We start from the raw sequence: 16261 nt of genomic DNA on the forward strand, positions 1-16261 counted from the left end.
ACAGAAGTGAGAGGCAGGAGCAGAGAAACATGGAGGTGGGAGAGGAGAGGTGGAACTCAGCCTTTCATCACGGCAAGCTGCTATAGTGGCTCAGGGCTTGCTGTGAAACCATAACCACTCAGTGTCACCAGTCATCTCTCTTCCATACAGGAAAAAAAAATAAAAATAGAATGTTCCATGTTTTGTTCACAGCTCAGTTCAAAAAGAACAATATTTATCCATTATTAATAACAAAACTGTGAAGCCACCCACAAGCTTCTTGTTCACAGTGTTCCTTACATGTGACATCTGGGAGAGAAAAGTTTTCCTCTGCTGCTGCACCACAGCACCAACACATCACACATTCTCTGTAGGTTTGGCAGCTCGTGTAGGCCAGACACTCAGGAAGAACTGTGCTGTCATTAAAGTTAATCAGCATTTTCTCAGATGTTTCCTGCACACCTTGGGCCTGTCCAATAAATACTGAGGATGTTTCACATGTGATCTATTGCTGTTTCATCAAGCAGACATAGGGTTGGTTTTTTGTTTGTTTGTTTGTTATTGTTGTTTTGTTTTTGTTTTTATGCAGGCTATGCTGAGGTACTTTAATCATGGTCACCTAGAAGTCAGTAAAATACTTTAAATGCTTTGTAACAACCAGTAACTCTATCTTCAGCTATGGCCAGAAATCTATTAGACCATATATTAATAGAATCATTAAGGTTGGAAAAGACCTCCAAGATCATCTGGTCCAAATAGAGCAGAGCCTTTAGGAATCAGCAAGCATAATTCCTCTGGCACATTTACTTTAAACATATGTAAAGAACTATGCAATGTCCTTTATTGCAAAAGGAAAGACAGAATCGGACTCTGGGTGCTGTTCTTATTCACTTCTTGTTCAGGGCTAAGCACACCTGGTAGACAAAAGGAAACACCCATTAGAAAGTGTAGGGAACAGCCTGTCCTCATAGCTTACCTTCTGCTAATAGGCACCGTCCCCTCCATCACCATGAAAGCCATTGCTTACCTAATGAAAAAAAAAAAAAAAAAAAAAAAAAGTTGTTCTTTCATTTGCTTTAAACACTAAATCTCCACATCAACATTTTTAAGTGGCATGTTTCCATCTTAAATGCATTGTACACATGGAAAAGCTAGAAACAAGCAAAAAGGTAGATATTTGCGGATTTTTTTCAAATTTATTTTGATATAAAGCTGTAATGGCTTGAATTGAAGTCACTGAAAATGTATATGGCTCCCATCCATGGACAATCACATGACTTGTACTGTCATTTTCAGAAAAAGAAAGCAACACCAGGCAGCATAACCAGCCACACACTCCTTGTCCAACCATGTCCACAAGGGATTGATGTTCCACTATGACCAAGTTCTAGAAGGGGAACCATGCTGAACAGATTTCCAGGTGCCCTGATGCCCAAGGTACTTTTACTTAAGTGAATGAGAGTTTAAACACCAGACAGCTTTCAGTATGAAATGCTTGAGATAAAGACATTGTTAGAGAGTTGTTAACACCTTAAAGATTTTTATTTTTTTTTTGATTGAGAAAAGACCATGGTATTTTAAATGTGTGTAGGGCAGGGGGGGCGGATAAGTATCTCTGTATATACTGAATGAATTATGAGGTATACTTTATGTACTGTGTCTGAAACACGCCACACTTATTCTTCTACATTCCTAATACATGACTTAAGGAAAAAAAAAAAAGTCAAAACATAGAATCATGGGGACTTAATATGTTTCAAGATTCTAGAAACAAATAATTGCATCTACATAATTGGCCAGTTATATAAGCTGCATTGTGGAGTTCAAAAGCTGGAGAATACTCAATACCCTTTCAATTTTCAGTTACCACCATCTGTTTAGAAAGCAAATACAAATGGGGTCCAATAGGGAGAGCTGTGGTTTTCTAGTAACAAATGAATAGAGAGCAAAGAAACATGTGAAATGATGCAGTATTTAAAGCATGCAATATCTTCTCATTATAGTTCACAGCTGAAATTATGATTATTGTTATTCTGCTGACCAGACCAGTTTATTTAACATGTTGAGATTGAAGGACGTGCATTATTTATTTATTCAATGAATAACTGTTTATACAATCAAAACAAAAATCAAAATCAACTGCAAAGTTGGTTACTCCCAGACCTTTCAGGTGCTAAGTCACTGCATTTCTACTGCACAGAAAATTGAATTTTGTTATCAATAGGCACTGGGCACACAGGAAAGAATTATGCATTTTGCCCAAGGCTAATCCTGTACAGTGCTGAGACTGCCCAACATCCACTGTAGCTTTCTAAACATTGTCATAAGCTGAAGTACTGGCACTGGCTCCTAGCTGTGCAACATATACAGTGCAAACATGCTTTGCAAGTGTCAGAGTGTTATAAAGAGCTAAACCATAATCCCAGTGAATAAATACAATTGACAGGTAATCCAAACTATTGGTTTCTACAATGCTGTCAGTATATTTTCCAGTCCTGGCTTCTAGTCCTCTGGTTCCCTGCTTCATGATTCTTTAGGTAACTACAAACTAAATAAAAATTGCTGGTAATATTAGAGATGTACGGATTTTAGTAACTTCACTATTGTTGCCAGCTCATTGACCATTACCCTAGCTCAGAAGACTGCCACTTTCTAGATAAAAAAATGTTTCAGACTATCCAATATGACTGAGCTGTTGAATTCTCCCTCCAGGACTCAATTTAAGCATGCGAAGAAAAGGCTGGAGGTTTTTGTTGGTGTTGTGATACTTATCATTCAATTTGCAAATGTGTTTCAAACTTAAAGAGCCTTTTTTATATTTATTGCTTTTTATTCTTTAATGTTTTTTGCTACAGTCAGGGAAAATTATTATTAGATTTTGAATGACCTCGAGAAAGGGAAAATCCACATAGTTCAGCCACTGATGGGAAAAAAAGATTATTGTGTAAGTATAGCACTTTTATTCTTAAATTGCTGTGTCCTATTTTTAACAATTCTGACACATAAGCACTGGCTTTGAAAGGTTGATTCTGCAGATACCTGCAAAAGATAAACCTGAGCACTACCAGAGACTGATGATGGTGAATGAAATGAACCCTCTTTCTAGACAATACAATGATGTGGCAAAATGACAAGGCATTGACAGTGGAGAGGAAGTCTGTTGCATCCAAGCTGTCTCTGGTAGTGCAACCAACACAGGAAGGTGAACTATTTTCACCTGATGACCATTCATAGTATGGTGTGAAATGACCTTGGTTCTAATTCCAGTTGCCTGTAGAAATACACATCCAAACACCAAGATATTCCTGTCTCTTCCTTTTTTGTTAGCTTTTACAACACTCTGAGGTTACCAATCATGTTCACAATAGCTTTACGTCCCGTATGTACTCTGTCTATCCCAAGCTGTTCAGAAGTGTTAAACTACTTCACACACTGTCCAGTAGATTTGTAGAGGCAAATGAATCCCATAAATGTGAGACTTACTACAGAGGTATGATCAAAATATGCATTGTGTAGATCAAGCACTGGATTTACTATCTATGTACAACACTGTATATACATAGATATTTCTGTCTGGGAAGTCTCAGACAGAAATAGTGTTACTATTTACTGCACTGAAGCATCAGACCAGGAGACAATTGGTAACATCCTTCAGGGAGTTCTAATAAAATAGACTGCAATAACCATATGCATGCTGGCATGAGAATCTCTAAAACAGTTTCTTTTTCTGGTTTTCTATTAATTGCCTGAAAACAGCGTTAAGTTATTTGTAACATAATCATTCAGTTTGCTGTAACTGCTCACAAGCCTTTACAAGATCTCTTCGCTAACCAACTGCTGCACTCAACCTCAAGTTAATGTAAAACTAGCAATCTTTATATTTGTAAAAAGCAGCAAATATAATGTATCATGTCATTCCTAATGTCTTATTGTTTAAGGAGCCATAATGATTATCAGGCAGGTGATTTCAGCAATATGATGTACCAGTAAAGCATTACTGAAAAAGTGTTCTGAGAGAATCAGGGCGTAACAAAGGTATTTTTGCTAACTGATTTTTCCTGTTAAAATCCCACTGAAGTGAGACTGTGTTTGGAATGTCCATGATGACTTTCTATTAAGAGTGAAAACTAAGTTGTTAAACAAATTTCTATATTAGAAAACATAAAACTTAACTAGGACAGTAGCTCTAGCTGAGAATAGGAAAATCATACCAATGCAGAGACATTGCTGAATCTCTTGCACATGCTGACAGATGTTGACCTAATTGTCTTTGGGAATGTCTACATGTGCTTCACTGAAATGCACTAAGTTATTCCACTACAGAGCTTTTGTTTTCAAATAAGTATGGGCACTCACTTCAATGCTTTCTTTTAAGACAGCTAGTAGCTTCCTTCAATCAAGTTCATATTTTCTGGTGGTCCAGGTCTCAGCACTCTTCACCACACATGAAGCACCTTGCTGGCAATCTCAGCAGATTATATTAGCAAACCTAAATCACAAGCCTGTTTTCCCTTAAAATGTGGCTAAACACAGCCATCTGTAATAGAGTTGATCATATTCAAGCAACAGTTCAGCTGCGCCATTTACAGATAGGCACCAACATTTAAAGAGAATGTTGCATACAAAGTAGTTAAAACTTTTGACTTCATCCTTTGAAAGGGTGTCATGGCATTTGCCAACCCTGACTATGAACAAATGTCCGAATGCATTTCAAGAGTGCCAAATACTTAAAGGCTGTTTTGAGCTTAGAAAACAGGGGGAGAATATGCCAGGTCTTAAAAAGGGGGACATTCTGAACAGCAACTGTATCTGTGCATTACAAATGGATTCACAAATAAAGATTACAAGAAAAAGTGAGTTTTATTGTCTATGGGTAATATCTGAGCCAAATTAATATCATATGTATTTACACCTTAACAAATAGCCCAAGAAGCCTCATCTTTTGGGAATATTCTCATAGGCTTTCACATAATTTAGATCAGGATCGCTACAGAGAAAAAAAAATAACTCCAATGCTTTTATAAAACATTTTGTCTTTCAGATAGTTGTAAATACAGTCAAGAAAATATTTTCATTTAAATCTTAGTCTGTGTTAGAAATACTTTCAAATCAAAAGAATGTTTCAATTTGCAGGAAAAGGCAGCTTATCACTAGTATCTAACATGCTTCTGAAAAAACATCAATATTTACAAATGTTCAAATCTAAATTAAGGGCATTTTGTTTCACTGTTAACAGTGTGGTGGTAAATATGTTACTGCTCTGGACAACAGCTTATCTTGGCATTAGTCTCATTTGTATCTAATAATACTGCAAATCTTGTGAGAAATGCCAGACTTTCTCAAAACAAACAGCTGGCCTGTAAAGACTGCCAAATTCTCGAAGTCTGTGAAATCAGTTTCAGTAAACATGGGATGTTCATTAGTAAAGAAAACTATACTATACTATATTTTTAAAAATTCCTTTGAAGCTAACAGAGAATTTACACTTTGTTTTCTTCTGAGACACTGCAACGCTTGGAGCCATTCATTTTATACAAATCAACTTTGCCTCACTCAGATGATGGTATATGTTCATTCCACTGCAATAGCTGATATTTCAAATGCTTATTTTTGACATGGCAATTTTCTTCTTGATGTTTATGCTTGTATGTGTTTTATTGTAGGAGAAATACAGAATATTTCAGTTAAGTCTTCAAATTGCTCCAGTTGAAGGAGAAAGCTTTCATCAAAAGAAGAATGGTCTAACTGACAGGTCAGCTTCAGAGTAAAGCCAAGCCTGAGAAACAACAATCCAGAATCTTTCCACAAACAGAAGAAATGAGCACTGAAAGACCTTTCAATCTAATCAAACACCTAGGGCAGACAAGTATTCCCTCCCTTGAAAATATAAGTGATTTTTCCTTAAATGTCACTGACTGTACGCAGGTCGTGGTGCCAGAGGAAGTTTTTTTCACTGTTGCTGCTGCTGGCATATTGGAAAATCTGCTTGTCCTAATTGCTGTCATCAGAAATAAGAATTTGCACTTGCCCATGTACTTCTTCATTTGTAGTTTAGCCATTTCAGACATGTTAGGTAGCTTGTACAAAACTCTGGAGAACATCTTTATCATCTTGTGCAAAATGGGGTACCTGACACGTCGTGGGGACTTTGAGAAAAAGCTGGATGATGCCATGGATTCTATGTTCATTCTGTCTTTACTGGGGTCAATTTTCAGCTTGTTAGCTATTGCAGCAGACAGATATATCACTATTTTCTATGCTTTGCGGTACCATAATATCATGACACTACAAAGGGCTTTGATCATCTTGGCAATCATTTGGACATTCTGTGCAGGCAGTAGCATTGCTATTGCCCTCTTCTCCTATGAAGCAGCTACAGTCATTCCCTTCACTATCCTGTTCCCTTTAATGATGTTTTTTATACTGTGCCTCTATGTCCATATGTTCCTCCTTGCTCGATCTCATGCTAAAAAGATTGCCTCACTGCCCACCAGTGCAGTCCATCAGAGAACTAACATGAAAGGAGCCATTACACTGACTATTTTCCTTGGAGTCTTCCTTTGCTGTTGGGCCCCCTTTGTTCTTCACATCCTTTTAGCAAGATTTTGCCCACATAACCCTTATTGTGCCTGCTACATGTCCATATTCCATGTGAATGGGACCCTCATAATGTGCAATGCGATCATTGACCCTATGATTTTTGCATTCCGAAGCCCAGAATTACGGAGCACATTTAGGAAGATGTTCTGCTGTGCCAGGTATAACTGGAACTGGTAGACACTAAACAAAAATAACAATTACAAAAGCACACGCGTTGTGGCGTTGTGCAATGCAAATTCACAGTTAAAAATACTAAAAGTGATGCCCAAAGTAATATTATGCTTGTAGAATACTGCCAGTGATTTCAAGAGGTCTACTGAAGAATATGCATGAACTAAGTATGCACATAAGTCTTTGCTAACCAAACACCCAGAAATATTACTAATTAAGTTAATTCTGCTAATAATTTTCATGCAATAGTCTAAAAGTAACTGCAACAATTATCTTTTATCATTTCAGAAAAACTCAAATATAAATCTTTGGCAGCGAGTATTTTGTCACCCAAGAGATTAATTTATGCCAACTAATTTTGTACCAATAATTTCAATTTCAGGTGCATACTACTTTAAAATGTTGTTGTTTAAATCACAAATAAATGAATACTTGTTTCTGAACTTCATGTTTATATAAAAGTTTATGATAAAGCAGAAAATATGGACATGCATATGAACTTTGCTGGTAAAGTGAACTCATTACTTTGTTCTTTAACATCTACTCTCCTTAAAATCATGCAATTAGTATGCTCTAAGTGTCAAAAAAAAAAAAAAAAAAAAAAAAGTTTTGGAGTGTGAGTCCATGTGAAGTTATTTTGGTTTAAAAGTTATTCTTAGTGACTGAAGAGTTTTTTCCAACATGAAGTCATTCTGGTAGAAAAGAATTTTGAAAAGGTTTTGAATTTTAAAACACCAAAGCCAGGTCTGGACTAGCAAAGAGAATTGCTGGCCATGTCAGCTCTCCATTAGAAGTCCCTGGGCCAGCTTCCTTTAATAAAATAATAGGTTTCACAGACAGTGAAAGAACTTTGATAAAGCCATAATTTTCTAAACATACCTCAACAAGGAATTCAAAAATAAAGTACCAGACAGACAATTCAAAGACCTCCAAGAAAGTCAGCCCCCTGGATGAGGAACCAGCTAGCCAGTCTGGAAGGATGCTACAAAACAGTTTGTAATTTACAAAATCCTAGTGAGAAAATTTTGAATTGTCCTTGCCAAAATAATACTAAACTTGCAAAACTGTAAGGCAGAATAAATTTCACAGCAAAATATCCTAAAGCAGTTCAGAGCATATGGTGAGGAATTAACCTCAGATTAATTCTGTACAGTTATTCAGCTCTGCCAGAGACAGAATATTTAGTAAGAGACAGCTATGAAACTGAGGAAGTCAAAGTATGGCTTGAACAAGAAGGAGAGGAAAAGAGAAAATCTATTAGAATTCATAGATAAATAGAATTTGCTCTTCTGATACACTAATAAAAACAGGAATTTCAAGATATGTGGAATATGGATCAAAGTACAAGTAGTCAGGGGGACTTAGGCTCCCAGATAAAGATGTAAGAAAGGAACCAATGTACCTGAAAGCCTCTCCAGAACAAAGCAAAGAAAATATCTTAAATGAGAGAAGGGATACCAAAATGAAAAATTTTTAAACCTATATGCTTATTACAGAAAATCATTTGTCGATAAAATGCAAGTTCAGAAAGAAGTTCAAATATAGTCAAATTTTATTCTAATAAGAAATTATTCTTTCCATCAAAAGCAGAACAAATGTGTATCTGCACAGCAACAAATGACTGTTAGAACTGAAAATAACAATAATAATAATTATACAACATTAGAGACTAGCAAAATAGAAGACTTAACAGTACCATAATACCTTATGTACACAACTGATGAACTTCACGATGATAAAAAGTATTAGAAAGAAAATAATGATTCAGGCAGACCTTACGTTAAATCTGCAACACATGAAATACCTACAAAATGCACTTCCCAGTCAGTCCCAGTCCCTGTGCAGCAACCCTCAAACTGCTCACCAAGCAGCTGGGCTCACTTCTTGACCTAAGAGCCTAAGGGCATCTAAGATACATAAGACTTTAAGATACAAAATCTGTCCTACAAGCACACCTTTCATCCCATTCCTCTTGGCTGTATTTCAAGGGTTGAGCAAACTGGCCTCCAGTAGCCCAGAACCTGTTTGCCCCTTGCCAAGCTGTCCCATCCTTCACAGTGCCATCTCCAAGCCTCCAGCCATTTTTATCCTGCAGAACATGGGCTAGAAAGTACATGAGCTCTCAACATGTGTCCTGCCTGAAAAATATCTTTTGCTGTCCTTTCTGCCCTATGCATCTTCTCTTAGTAATACAAAAGACAGAACAGTAATGGCCTTGCATTTCAGAAACACCAGTGGTCCAAAGAAAAGTAGATTGTTATCTTTTGGAACACACAGACGTAGGTTATGGCCCAGTGAGACACTTTTTTACCATCCAGCTTGTTATAATAAGGAGTCAGAAGTATTTCTGCAGTTAGTAGCATTGGATCTCAGATTGCCATACTTTGCCAGCAACAAGTTCCCACCTGATGTGAACGGGAATTAGCTGCCTATTCCTTGTATCCTACCTGCATTTGTTCATGCCATGATGCCCGAGGAACACCTAATGTTGTGGCTTAAGGTTATGTCTTCAAACTGGTTGTAGAGACCTGATGCCTGTTGCTGTTAAGCAGTGTGTCTAATACCCAGATAGCCAAAAAGATGAGGAGAAATGCTACATAAGGGGATCTAAGACAAAACAGAGAGAAAACAGGCTTGTAAATTGTAAGAAAACTACACATTTTTCTTCATTGTTAATAAATTCAAGACAAGAGAACTTACCACATTCTACATGTAATTATGTAAGAAATGCAGATCCTATGCATTTGCCATAAACTGAAATCTGTGACAGAACATTAGATCTCAAGATGAATCTAAAAATTACATAAAATAGTATACTTTTTCAAAAAAAAAAAAAAAAGTTAAAATTCAAAAAACACATAAGAATTTTCTCCCAGTTTGCACGAATTCTGTTGAAATAGAGCATTCATTTGAAAATATTTCTTTTCTGGGGAAACAGTGTCAGAAAAAACATAGTCTTGAATTAAAAAAAAAAAAAAAAAAAAAAAAAAAAAAAGTTCCTTAGGCAGATTTTGCTTTTGAAGTCTATCAGAAGTCTATCAGTCCTTGTTGCATGTCAGCATATACATAAATCTCCATGTGTTACTTCCTAATTGGCTGTAAATTTGGCTTACATTTTAGCAGTTGAGCAGTCTCTAAGAGTAGTTTCTCTGTTTCACATCTTGATATCTCTATATATTTCCCTGTGTAGGTCTTTGAACAGATTCTTTAAGCCAAGATTTGTGAAACCTTCATTGTGTTGTACTGAAGTTGTTCTTGAAACTCTGATAATATTAATGTATAACAGTGAACACTTCTTAGGTTATGTGATTTTCTTTCATTTGCCCAGTGTTAATTTACAAGTATTTGGGAGCCAGAACTGTACCTTAACTTTGGGAGAAATAAGTACATCTTGGATCCCACCAGAAACCGATAGGCCTAGAAGAAAAAAACTCTGGCGCTTCGAAGATCGTGTCACTTCAAATTGTAAGCAGTACTACAATCGATGTTTCATACAGAAGTGCCCAGAGAACTTCCTATGTCTGTTTTTTTTTTTGTTGTCGGCAACAAAACTTTTCCTGGTCACTTACTGCAAAACCAGAAGCTCCTCCTCTGTTTCTGTTATTCTGTTTTGAACTGAACTTTATGTTCAGGAACAAAGTGAACAAATCTGATAAAGTCACCCAGGGGAATTAATTCCACTGAAGCTGTTGGTATGCCAGTGAGGGACAGACTTGCATAGCAGTTTAATTTTGTTCACAATAGAGCAAAACAAATAGTTTAACAACTGTAAGAAAAATTCTGCTTTCTTGAATTATGATCCTGGGCAAGACTGTCAGAAAAAATAGGCATCTTGAACTCTTATTATCAGAACATTATTTCATTTTTTCAAAAATATTTACATACTTGAAAAAGAAGTTTGCATTGAAGTGCAGAGTACTTCAGAGTGCTAACAATACTTAATTATAATATTTGTTTATAACAAGAGTTACAAGGCCAATATTAGCCTTCTCTTTTTTAAAATCCCAAGCAAGAAACTTCACAATCAGTCAGCTAGAATTGTGATTATGTTCACAACCTTCCTAACTTTTGGATTTGTTTTAGCTTTGTAGGCTTGGAAATAACTATTTCAGTACTACACACCTACATTTCAAACTAATGCTTTCTTAAAATGTCTCTTTGAGTCAGTTTGAGCTAAACTCTTCAAACAATACATCTATTCAAACAATTTAGTCCCTAAGGAGGCATATTTCATTCTGTCAAGGTAATTACAGCAGATAGCCATCTATTAAGACATTATATGTTCATCATTCAATAGCACTTTGATACAGCTTTGATACAACTTTTGATACAGCTTTGTTTGAAGTGTCACTTCTACAGAAGACACAATGCCATTGTGAACTTCTGATTCAAAGAGGATGATTTACGATATAATTCTGGAGAAATGAGCAGGACTATTTAAAAAAAAAAAAATCTTTTCATATCCACTTGAAAGTAGCTTTCTTACGCTTGAAATTCCCCTCAAATTACTGCTATAACACAAAGATCATATTTTTGAACTGTCACCCAGAGTCTAATGACTATTAGCTTGCAAGTAAATCCGGCTAAACCAGTTGGAGTACAAGTGTCTAGTGAGTAATAACAATTATCTATTTCTTTCCATAGCTATTTATATATAAAGACCATGAGATGGTTTTGTCACACCACTTTGAATTGCTTCAACAGCACCTTCACACTATCATTTATTACAATTTAAGCTCTTCAAATGTTCTTCCAAAACCTCGTATGAACCATCTCAATAAAAAATAAATAAATAAAATAAATAGAAATAAAAAGAGCTACTCAGAAACCATTTGTTAATGGGAGGAGTTACTCTACTGGCAACTTTACATCCACTGACACCCTGACTGAAGTTGGAGCAGACAGAGAACCTGGCCTGGGCAGATACTTGTATTGACAATTTGGTTGTAAAGTCAGATGCATGTTTTACGTAGATAAACAAACAAGCCTTTTATCAGTGTTGGTGTACAGAAGGGTTTCCAGAACAAAAACACAGGGCCTCTGACCCACATGCCCAGGCCCAGGACCTCATATCAGCCCCATGGCCATCAGCCCCTGCCCCAGCAACACTGCAGCAGGGTGGGTCCAGCTCCCCACAGCCCTGACTGGCTTGGTGGTGGTCAGGCCCATAGCCTGGCCTCTCCTTGGCCCTGCCTGGTGCCCAGAGACAGGACTGCCCCAATGCCACCTGCTGCACCAGTGCCCCCAGCTGCCCTGCTCTTGGTGGGACAGTGGTACTGAGACTGGCAGCCAGGACCTGCTCTGAGGGACCTGTGGGAGCCCTAAGCCCTCATTGCACCCTGACTAAGCTCTTAGTTGCAAAAAAGCAGTTAATAAATCATTTGTACATTTACACATCTTGCCTGCCCTGACCTCATCCACCCTAACACCACACACAGTTTGGAAAGATCCAGCACACCTGCATGAGCCACTCCCACAGAGGAGCCTCTGCAGCACAGTGTGAGAGCTTTCAGTGCCGCAGGGAGCCTTAGTGCCAGAGTAATGCTGAGTAGTTTAATACAACCTCTAAAGACAGAAAGAAATATCTCCTCGGCTCCTTTGAAATCCTATCACATTAGTTATTCTGGTTAATTGTCCCTTCCTGACAACTTAAATTTGGAATCACTTTTTGGTGGCATTAGAAGTCTAGGATAGATGTCTTCCAGCCTAGCTTCACAGTTCCTGACACTGCTACAGCTACCCACTTTCAAATGAATTGATATTACCCACCATACTAAGTATGCATTCAAGTTTTCACTTGAATTTTAAAGAATGATTTACAGACTCTGCTTCACTGGTGTACTGTTTCAGTCTAACAGTCTACAGCCTTACATTTTCATTTACCTGAGAAATGAAACCACAGCCAAGCAATTCGGGTAATCACATCATCTGGTCCAACAGCTAAATCTGTCTCAACTGCCAGTCTGTTCAATAAGGAAAAAAGGAAGAGAAAATAAAGAGCTCTTCATCCTGACACAGAGCAGCCCATGTCAGAGAGCAAGCCAAGAAGAACTAATGGAGACCTCAGGTCTCTCATCTGTGCTTAGCTTCCTCTCAGATTACAGCAGAGCCTTCGAAAGAGGGGGAAATTTGGATGAAAGGCAGCTACTGCTCCTGGATGATAAGGCAGATGAAAGAAACACAGCCTTGCTGGCTGGTTAATAAGGGGTTGGAATTGGCAGCACTTCCTATTAGAGGAGTTGGCACCAGGGTTTGTTAGAAGTCTGGGAATAGGCCCAAGAAATAGAGTCAATGAGAAATACTCTTTTTTTAAAAAATAATGGAGTTGAACAAACTATATCAATCATTTAGCATTTTTCTGTATATAGGGATCTTTACTGAAGGCTTTTTCTGGAGGACTCGGGAGTATCTGGAGCATGAGAAAGCTCATTGGGTGGAGAAGACCTTGGTCCCTGAACTACAAGTGAAAGGGGAAAACCACAGGGGAATAAAAGGGCCTGTGGTAAACTGGTTTAGTGAACTTGCACCAGCTTTCTTAGAAATCTCAACCTGAAGCATCCTTAGAGCTCTTACACTGACATGAAAATGCTAATTAGGCTAACTGACAAATAAATCACAGATTATGATATTATTCTCTGTTCTGTGCATAAGCTTTCATTTGATCATCCACTTACCTGAAAACATTGGGATAAACACAAAAAATCTCTCATCCCAGCTTATGAGAGTAAATTTTGCAGGTACACATGGTTTTGTGTGCTGAGCACCATCTGCCAGCTTTCTGCCATCAGATGGTGAAAACTGGAGGAAAACTCCTCTGACTGTTTGAAGGCTATCTAAATTAAACAGAGGGGTGGTAGTAAAATGTCCTTAGAGGTTACCACTATTGCCTTTATAGTGCCAAATATCTTAAACACTCAAGAATAATTCTTTATACTGAAAATGGATAACAGTAGCTTTTTATAACAAAGTAATTCATGACAGTTGCTTACAAGTGTTCAAAATTATCTACATTTTTATTGCTGGTTTAACTGTTGTTCAAACTCAAAAACCTGAAATATTTCTGGAACCAACCTCAGTCTTGGCATGTCAAAGACAAGATCTTCAAGCAGTAGTCAAACAAGATATAGAAAAGAGGCAGAACTGACATAGCTTGTGAAGCAATTATTTCTGCTTGGTATATTAATGCCAGAACTGCAGTACCACATGGCAAGTAGAGCACTTGCCTCAGAAATCCCAGTGAAGAGGTAGCTAACAGTGAAAAATTATTTTGAGGATCATCTACTGCTACTGCTGCCAAGGAGGAAGGACATCAGTGGTGGCAACAATTAGGAGTGCCTGGTGCCTGGAAGGAATTGGCAAGGCTGGAACTGATTTACCTAGATCTCTTGGTTCTTCCCAGTATCATGCCACAAAGTATTCATAGGTATCTTCACAGATACATAGACAGATTTACTTTCTTTATATTGTTTTCTTCATCAAGGTTTTTTTTCAACTTAGCCACAGAAGATTTCAGTGTCAGTCCTGCATCCATTTGATTTAGTGACCAAAGTCTTAGAGTGCATTTCCTGTGTTATCAGTTTGGATAGTTCCCTGTCAGTCTTCAAGAGGCATTTGGATAATCCATTTAATAACATGCTTTAACTTTTGGTTAGCCCAGAAGTGGTCAGGCAGTTGGATTTGACGATTTTTCTAGGTCCCTTCCAACTTTTTTCAGGAGCTCTGTGACTATAGGCTGCTTCACTTAAGGAAAAAGAAATAAAATAAAATAATAAAATAAAATAAAATAAAATAAAATAAAATAAAATAAAATAAAATAAAATAAAATAAAATAAAATAAAATAAAATAAAATAAAATAAAATAAAATAAAAGAATTCCCCAGGAAGGCAAAACTACAAGTCCCTCAGGTAAAAGAGAGACCAAAATCCATCTTTATATACTTTTAGAGGGGTGGTTTAAACATTAGGCTATTACATGAAGATCATAGTCTTCCAACCAAGACAATGACAGCATTTTACAAGAGTGATATCTATTACTCAGTACCTTCAAAAAGGAAGGGGTTGATCACTTGCTCCTGCAAGGGAAATTCAGTATGTGGTTCCATATCTCACACACTGATTTGAATCCTCCCTTATCACTCTGCTCAATACTTCTACCATGTTTTGAGACACCTACTTAAACTTATACCTAAGCAGTGCTCTGGATTCCAATTCAGAAAAGAGTATAAAAAACTACATAGCCCCAGTGCCCACCTGCAATCTCACCTGAAAAAAAAAATTCTGAAAAGCGTGAGCAATCCTGATTCCCCTTTATTACAAGAAAGATCTGGTTCTGAACCAGTTAGAAAGTAGTTTATTTTTGTAAAGAGGTTCTCTCCATTACACTAAGTCTGCAACGGAGAATTTATCCCCTGGAAAAGTCAGGCTTAACTTTACTGAATGATCTCATAATGCCTTCAGTTAGCATCCTAAATGCACAGAGTTTCAGTCCTGAAAGAAAGTGATAGGAAATGAGGGAAAAACAAAAGATCTTCTGATTTAAGTAACTCTGCTCTACCAGTCCTTCTGGCTATCCTGATGACAAAGCCTCCCCCACAAGGAATATGCTTTACCAACTGTCAATGTTGTGAAACAAATGCCTAGAATAAGAGTCAGAAATGACATCTGGAGGTTCAGAAGTGCATCTGTTCTGTTAATGATACTTTCAGCTCAGTATTTTTGTGTCATAGATGAAGCTGTATGGAAATGAAAGTGTTGTTTTTAAATCAGTTTAATTCTTCTCACGCTGATTTCCAGCTGAGACACACTTATTTATTTATTTATTTAGTCCATTGCCAAATCTCTTCAATAAATATCTGTGCAACTCTGCTAAATAGGTTCTGGAAATATACAATTGAGCTGTTCTGTACACTGTAAGACAGATTGTCCTGCCCATGATCTCAGGTGCCCAAAGCAGAGCTTTATTCATACAAGACAGAAGAATAGCAGCCAGTACAAGAGACCTTTCCTACAGATGAGTTGTTTGGTACTTGCTAGCACCTTCAGGTCACCAGGTGATGTCCTCTCAGGTTCTAAAGTGAGTAAAAGAAGACATGCTCTCCAAAATGCACAAGCCCCTGCAGCAAAGCATGGCATCCACTGAACAGTAGGCAGCTAGAGCTGAGTGAGTGACAAAGAACACCTGCAAAGAGCAGGTGAGTGACAAAGAGCAATAGCATAAGAGTTTCCTGCAAATGTAACCTTAGAGAAAGTAAAGGCAAAGAAACCAGATGATGCATTTTAGTAGTGCATTCTAGCAACAGTAGAAATTATGTTATGATTATCAAGAAAAAAATAATATTCAAGTAATAAGAAATGAGAAGGGAGTAAAGATAAAATATTAGGAATTAAATTTAAAACAGCATATAATTCAGTAGTGGTAAAAGAGGGTAATAATTCCAACATTTCTGCTTAAAGCCTAGCAATCTATGAATTGTGAAATGCACACTTATTTTTGAGATGTTTAGCTTTTGAA

At 37.2% G+C, this 16261-nt stretch overlaps 1 protein-coding gene and 1 long non-coding RNA gene across 3 annotated transcripts; one reads left to right on the forward strand and one right to left on the reverse strand.

The window, feature by feature from the left end:
* Positions 1-798: 798 nt before the first annotated feature.
* Positions 799-12811, reverse strand: LOC309875055. 2 transcript variants are annotated; one of them, XR_014316968.1, is made up of 3 exons: positions 12634-12811; positions 9198-9357; positions 799-893 (listed from the first exon to the last, which is right to left on the reverse strand). It is a non-coding gene; the product is annotated as an uncharacterized lncRNA (long non-coding RNA). The 2 variants fall into 2 exon arrangements; XR_014316969.1 differs by lacking the exon at positions 12634-12811 and adding an exon at positions 10115-10248.
* Positions 5797-6756, forward strand: MC2R (melanocortin 2 receptor; the record flags this gene model as incomplete). Its single annotated transcript, XM_082752677.1, has 1 exon — positions 5797-6756. One exon carries the CDS (start codon positions 5797-5799, stop codon positions 6754-6756), a length of 960 nt encoding a protein of 319 aa, XP_082608803.1.
* Positions 12812-16261: the final 3450 nt, after the last annotated feature.

The sequence above is a fragment of the Aythya marila genome, assembly GCF_965140915.1.
Source record: "Aythya marila genome assembly, chromosome: 2".
NCBI lineage: Eukaryota > Metazoa > Chordata > Aves > Anseriformes > Anatidae > Aythya > Aythya marila.